Source organism: Tauraco erythrolophus, chromosome 6 (assembly GCF_009769465.1).
Source record: "Tauraco erythrolophus isolate bTauEry1 chromosome 6, bTauEry1.pri, whole genome shotgun sequence".
In the NCBI taxonomy this organism is placed as follows: domain Eukaryota; kingdom Metazoa; phylum Chordata; class Aves; order Musophagiformes; family Musophagidae; genus Tauraco; species Tauraco erythrolophus.
The window spans coordinates 32,063,521-32,070,789 of NC_141470.1; the positions used below are offsets into that span (position 1 = coordinate 32,063,521).

A 7,269-nucleotide genomic window follows, 5' to 3' on the forward strand; every position below is an offset into this window, starting at 1 on the left:
AGGCAGCAGCTCTGCCCAGGCCCTGGTGCCCCATGGCTGCATGGGCTGTACCTGCTGTCAAGCCAGCTGCCATGGGGGCAGTTTCCAAATGGAAGGTGCAAACATAGAGCAGGTTCTTGGAAGCAATCTGCCTTTGGGCCTCCTGGTTATTATTCTTGCAGGAACAGAGTCAGGGGAAGGCGCAGCTGCAGGCCCATAGCTGGGCTTCTCCCTCAAACTCAGTGAAGCTGCAGGCTTCCTTTGGAAAAGGTTGTCCCTTTCCCTGATTTCATACATGTGGGGAATTGGCAACAACAGTTGGGGTGTTTAAAAAAATATACTGGAGATCACCTATGTGTGGTAGAGAGTGTGAATCCCGACACTTACTAGGAGATCTAAGTAGTAGTACTTAGGGAGCACTAACAGTATACCCAGGTTTCTGACAGACTGACTGTTTGATCAAGGACTGATTCTGATGTACCAGCCATCCCTTTCCTTCTGGCAGCCATCCCCAGGCCATTGACCAGATTGCTGTGTGGGGTTACCATGAAGGGTGAGGTCCAAGATGTGACGAGAAGAAAATTGCACAGAGGAAGTGGCCTGTGGCAGGTAATGTATGATCACTTAGAGGAGCAGAGCTGTCTCACCCATAGATAGATTGTAATACAAGTGTATTCTTGCACTTTTTTCATTTCCTTCCTGTGGAAGAATATAGACAGTAAGGCCTAAGAATAGTTGTAGCTAGCCTTTGGATGAGAAGTTTTCAGCTGGAATTCCAGGTGAATTTGCAAGGTGCATTTCCTGCCATGGCCACAACAGCTTCACAGTTCCACTGACCTTCTGCAAACCTCCTTACCACCATGAGGTCATTTTGGAACCCCATTTCTGACTGAACCGCTTTAGGTCGCATGGGGATGCCATCTCTAGAGCAGGGAAACACAGAACAAACGGCAGCTGTGGAAATGATGAAAGTCTCCTCTGTTTTCTTGATGAAGATAACCCAGGGAGATCTTCCTTATGTAAGAAGTATAGGAAAGATCACAATGCCAGTTGTCCGTTTCCTCTCCAATGCCAGATCCTCAGTGATGAAGCGTGACATCAGAAGCACACACGTTATCTATAGTCTCAAGGCTATTGTAGCTTGTGCATTTGCTGCAGTGGAGCATCATGGGCTGGACACCAACCCTCAGGATTTGATGGGAGAAGCCCCTGCTTGGTGGCTGCTGATCTGTGTGTGGGTATGGGAAATTCTAACCGCTATGGAACATTATGAAATCAAGCAATTGTCTGTTTTCTCTTTATCAACACCATTGCACTATAAAATCATCAGTACCCAACGAGGGTACCTTTGGACCAAATATTATAAAAAGCCACAGAATACCTACGCTCCAAATAAACACTCTAATTTAAGACATCTCAGAAATTAAGGGAATTGGGTGAACTTAATTTTGACCCATCTCTTCATACTTGATTGCATGCATACTAGAAAGAGAGAGACCATGAAAGCAATGGCTGTGGTGTTAACTTAATGCAAATGGCTTTTTCTAAATTTTGCAAAAGACGCTGAGTGCTTTTGGCTGAGATACATAGTTTTCCTTGCTAGCCACTGCCTGTAAAATAAAGGTAATCATAGTTTTTTATCTTGCCTTGGGTTGCAAATTGAAAAGTAGTGATGCTTAAGAAATATTGAGATCTTAAGTGTTGGAGGACATTAAGAGAAGGATGAAGTATTGCTAGTGCAAGTGTATTTGTAGCATTATTACACATTTCATATTCCATTATTACAAATTCAAACATACATGGAAAATGCATTCCTATTTTTATATAGGGAACAAAGCATGAAGCAGATAAATGGCTTTCTTACTCCAAAATGGAGAGATCAGTTTGTCACTAGGTCTGAAATCCTCCAGCACGTTTAGGCATCTCACTATTTTTCTCAGTGGAAGTCAGTGTAGCGACCTGGAAAGAAGACCATTGCACATCGGGCAGTTAGTGACCCGTAACAGGGTTAACCCAAGCGTGCCCAGGCCCCTGCAGCCATGCAGCATGGCCTTCAGACCTGTGCTCTGCTGCCCAGATTGCCTGGCCGCAGAAGAACTCAGCCTGCTCTTCCTTACAGAGAAGCCCACAGGCAGCTTCCAGCCAGTACCTGCGATTATGCCACCTGCATGTCCTTTTTATTGAACAGTGCAGCAAGATGTTCTTACGCAAACATTTTTTCTGTTTGACTGTAGGCTTGATAAATAGAGCTTTTTCCTTATACAAATATCTTACAATACCTTGGAAGACCAAAAGGGGAGAATCTCTGCTATGGACCATGTCTGCATGGTGTGCTGCGTGTTGGTTGGAGTCTTGCTATATGCTGCACTGCTTGGGGTTCCCAGCATCTAAAGGGATGTAAGATTGTCTGTGTTATTCTCTTCTTAGAATGAGATTCTCTTTTTAGAATGTTAGAGTGCTATCTCTAACAAATAGCATTTTTAATGATACCTTACAGAATGTGAGTACCTTTCTTACTGGGATCATAATGGACCAGCACCTCCTAGTGCAAAACATTTGGCACAGCCGGCAGGTCTCTGTGAGAAATGCCTTTCTGGTGAAATAATAAAGAAGAAGAGAAACTCTGCCCGGCTGGCCCCGCACAAATCCATACAGGTTTTTTGCAAGGTGTTTAGCCCAGGCTAAGCTTTCTCGAGTGGATTTAGAAACTGAGGAGGAACTATCAGAATGCCCCACCCCAGCTGAAGTATTACGCTGGCTCAGAAAACAGGGGCCAGGGAAAGGAAAAGCTAAGGAGAATTTGTGTTGTTTTTGGTTGTTATTAACATGCTCAAGATGGACATGGGGGTGCTTATAGCCAATGCAGAAAGACCTGCATGAGCTACTGGTGCAGCTCTGCAGAGCAGCCGCCACGCAGCAAGCTGCGGCGCAAGCACCTGCCATACAGCCGCCCATGGTGCCAGTATCTGTGCTGTGGCCACCTGTGCTGCAAGTAGGCAACCACAGGCAACCACGGTGCAGGTACCTATGGTGCAACAGGGGCACACGGAGCATCCCAGGAACGGCACCACTGAAGCACGAGCTGTTTGCAGGGAGATGAACGGTGGGACAAGGACCGCTGATTGTCTGGTGAGGACGAGTAGACAGAAGCATCAGAGGATGAGTGCGACGACAGCATTTCTGTCCAGCCACTAGTGGTTCACAAAGCAAAGGAGTCCCCAAGGGCACCTCAGCACGCTCTCATGGTGTGATTTTGTGCAGCCCAAGTTTTCAAGATTTAGCAAAAGCACGCAGGCAAGACAGGTGAAAGGCTGGCGCACTGGCTGTTGCAAGTATGGGACTTTGGAGGAGCTAATGTACACTTAAATACTTAATAATCAGAGCACTTGGGTGCCATCTTGCAAAACCCTGATGACCCAGCAGCTCAGAGGAGCACAGGGTAATGCAGCCCATTCCTTGTGGGTATGGCTTTAGGAGGCTTTAAACACAGAATATCCCTCACCTGCTGACTGGGATGATAAAACAGCACTGTGGAAAAGCATATCTGAGGCTCGTCAGTATTTGCAGGAACTGATCACACAGCCAGGTATATATTCATGTAACTTGTTAGGTACTGATACAGAGCTTTTTGCACCCAGCACGAAAACCCCCATATTAGAGGGTGCCCAAATGGCCTTGAAAGGATCAGTAATTTCTGTGCTAGAGCACCAGTGGGGCAGATTATTCTGTCACTAAGACAGCTCGCAATTATCAGTTTGAAAAAGAAGAGACAGAAGCAGTTCAAATGCAGCAGCTCACATTTGCATAAACACGTCTTGCTGCACTGTTCGATAAGGGCAAGGCCACGCGGGTGGTGTAATCACTGGCACTGAGTGGAAGCTACCTGCGGGGTCTGCTTTTAGGATGTCAGACGAGTTTTTCCTGTGGCCAAGGGATCTGTGTGCAGCACAGCACAGGCCTGAGGCCATGCTGTATGTGCAGCACAGCACCAGCACACAGGATGGTGACCATCACCAAATCTGCCTGTGAGTCATGCCCTACTTCTCACAGTAGGGCAGGCTGCTTTAAAACAGTGTAAACACACAGATGATTTACAGGCTGCAAGACAGTTCACTAGCTTCCTCAAGTTACCTTGAGTGTAGTAATATGGCTGGTGAAAGGGAAAAATAAGCTAAGCACTTCCCTTCTTGCTCAGCCTTGCAGTCACTCCTACAGCAGATACCCATTTTAATCAGTACATTTGATTACCCACGCCAGAGACCTTCTGCCCCTACCGATACCACGATCTGGACTGCTGATTCACACCCAGAGGTGTAAGGCATGAACAAGACAGAACACTTTCTAAACAAACGCAGGTTTATTTTGTTAAAAAAAAACCAATCAAGAGTTACATTTGCACCAGAGGCTTCTTCGTAGTCAGAATGCCCTTTTCAAACAGGAGTGTGGCTAGAGAAATCTTGTCCTCCAAGGTTTCACACGGAAGGGTATCCACACTGACGTGGTTTGGATAGGAAGACAGGAGGAATTCAATACTGTCTGTATACTCAGGATCTATCTCAAGGAACTTAGGTTCTTCCTTGTGATACACTCTTGAATTTTCTGTCGTGTAATACAGCATCACACCTGCTTCTTCATTACACAATCTAACGATGCCATGGCGGAGGAGACGTACTTCCGTGTCTTTTGTTATCAGTATATCGACATCGCAGGGGCCTCCATCTTGCCACCGGGCCGGGAAGCCGTACACACTCTGTGACTTTTCATTTTGTGTAAGCACTGGGGGGAGGCAGTCGTGAAGAAACGACTTGGCTCTCTGATCCACGGCAGCATCGATGGGTGCATAGTCAACGAGTTTCTTTATCAGGCTCTGCACCTTCTCCATAAAGGCTGTTCGGCGAGCGTCGACTGCGTCCGAGTTGGCAACTCCCATGTACCCCAGGTAGCCCATGGGAAGCCCTTGCCGGTACTCCACATCCTCCTCCACGGCCATCTGCAAGGCAGCTGGGAGCAGCTTCTCCAGCAGGTCCCCCCAGGAGTTCCTCTGGTAGGAGGACACCGTGATGTGGAGCGAGTGCGCATCAGGGAGACAGTCACCCTGGTGGATAAAGCCGCGGGGGAAGTACAGCAGGTCCCCGGCCTCCAGCACCGTCTCCAGCACAGGCTCGCCAAGCTCAGCCTGTGTGAAGTTTGGGCTGGAGAACTGGGGCAGCACCTCGGTGTCCGTCCGGGGGCTGTAGACGCGCCAGTGCTTCTTCCCCTCCAGCTGCAGCACGAAGGCCTCGATGTCATCATAGTGGGGGGCGAAGCCCTGCGTCCCAGGTGGCGTGAGGTACGTGTTGGCCCCTGCCATGCTGCCGAAGTGCTCCTGCAGAATGGAGAGGAAGTGCCAGACGGTGGGGGAGAAGGCCTGGGGGCTGAGGAGCCGCAGGGAGCAGCCGTTCTGGTAGAAGTCCCAGACGACGGAAGGCAGGGCCCGGCCGGACGGGTTGTGCGTCTCCCGCACCCCTTCCGCGTAGCTGGTCACGTCCAGGTGGGTGCCGAAGTGCACCTCGCCGCCTCGCAGGGCGGCGTCGAACTCAGCCGTGGAGAAGAGCCCCGCGTAGTAGCCGGAGTCGCCACGGCGCACCAGCAGCGGCGCCCGCTCCCAGTGCCGCCCCAGGAAGTCTCCCGGAGCCACCGGTGCCACCAGCCACCGGAACAGCTCGGCCGCCCGCTGCCGGCTGTCCTCCAGCCGCCCCAGCCGCCGCAGCAGCCCCACTACGCCGCCACCGCCCTCTTCTGTCGGCGGCGGGCCGCTCCGGCTCGCCGCGGGGCCGTCCTGCCGCTCCGCGTCGGGGCTCCCGACCGGCGCCTGGGCCCGCTCCACGTGGCTGGTGCGGGGGACGACGATCGGCGGCGGCTGTGGCGGGGCCGGCTCCGGGCCCCCACCTCCCGCCTCGCCGCGCCTCGGCTGCGCCGCCTTGTCCCGCTCCACGCGGCCGGGGGGCGCGGCGGCGCTCGGTGGCGGCGGCGGCGGCGGGGCGTCCGGCTGCGGGCCGCCGCTTCCCGCCCTGCCGCGCCTCGGCCGCGCTTTGGCCCGCTTGCCTCCCGCCGGGAGCGGCGTCCTGCGGCGGCGCCGTTCCAGCCGCCCGACCCCCGGCGCCTGGCGGTACACCGAGAGCGCCGAGAGCCGCCCCAGCCGCCGCCGCTGCTCCTCCGCGCCGCCCGCCGCCATGGCCGCCTGCTCGCCCCGCCCCGCCGTGTCGCGTCGCGTGGCTTCCGCCGGGGCCTTTGCGTGCAGTTGCACCCGGGAGCGTCTCGGACACGGGATTTCGGGGGAGATGGGCGCCGCGGGGAAAGCCCAGGTGTCTGCCCGCGGAAGGCCGTTTTAAATGTGTGCTTGTGATGCTGTATAAAAGGGAATGTCTTCTGTTTTATCACCATGTCCACGTAAAATATACCAGGCTTATTTCCTTCTCCGTGCCCCAAAAAACAAAAGGTGAGGCAATTCCACTAGGAACTGATGTAGGTACATCTGTTCCCTGGCTGGAAAGCTTCGTTCTGTAAGCATGCTCTAAGCACGTGCAGAAAAGATTTTTTTCCGAAGGTTTACCATAAGAATATGCTTTTGACAGCGTGCAATTAATTTGCAGCCTAATGAGGTGAGATAAGGTAAGACCTATCTCATAAGGTTCTGTTGGGCAAGGAATAGAAATCCAAGTTGGATAGAGCCTAGTTCTGATGTGCCATCACTCCCCTTTTGTGTGCTTCTAATGGAGATGTCGGGGAAAGGCTACGTCCTCTTGAAGGATCCCCAAAACCAAAAGGCTGTCAAGTCATCTAGTGGTGGGTTGTTTTTCTTCCAAGTCCACTAACTGCCCAATAACCTGGGCAGACCCGTGCTCTCTCTCCATCTCTCTCCTGGGCCTGGAGCTTCCCAGAAGGATGGTGTCAGTGAGGCTACGGGGTACTCGGGTGGCCTGAGGGCTGCTCTGTGCTTCCAGAGCCTGTGGCTTCAGCACAGAAAGCTTTGCTGGAAGGTAGAAGACAAACCAGCAAGACTCAGCTCATGGCACATGCGTAAAACTGTCAGAGTTTGTATTGTTAGGCTGTGTTGACACTTTTCTGGTCAAGAACAAGCTTCAGTACAGGAAATTCACTATGCACTACTTCTGTGTGAAGAATCTTTGATGGACTCCGATAATTCATGGGAATGGATTTTGCATGAGAATTTCATCTCCAGAGGGTGCTGTGAGCCTAAGGCATTTAACTGGAGCAATTACCCAAGTGTGCCCGGGCACCCTCTGGTTC

At 51.9% G+C, this 7,269-nt stretch overlaps 1 protein-coding gene across 2 annotated transcripts; it reads right to left on the reverse strand.

The window, feature by feature from the left end:
• Positions 1-4,366: 4,366 nt before the first annotated feature.
• RIOX1 (ribosomal oxygenase 1) lies at positions 4,367-6,193 on the reverse strand. 2 transcript variants are annotated; one of them, XM_086613809.1, is made up of 2 exons: positions 5,975-6,193; positions 4,367-5,893 (listed from the first exon to the last, which is right to left on the reverse strand). In XM_086613809.1, exons 1-2 carry the CDS (start codon positions 6,191-6,193, stop codon positions 4,367-4,369), a joined length of 1,746 nt encoding a protein of 581 aa, XP_086469935.1. The 2 variants fall into 2 exon arrangements, with proteins under 2 accessions (XP_086469935.1, XP_009977832.2); XM_009979530.2 differs by having other exon boundaries at positions 4,367-6,193.
• Positions 6,194-7,269: the final 1,076 nt, after the last annotated feature.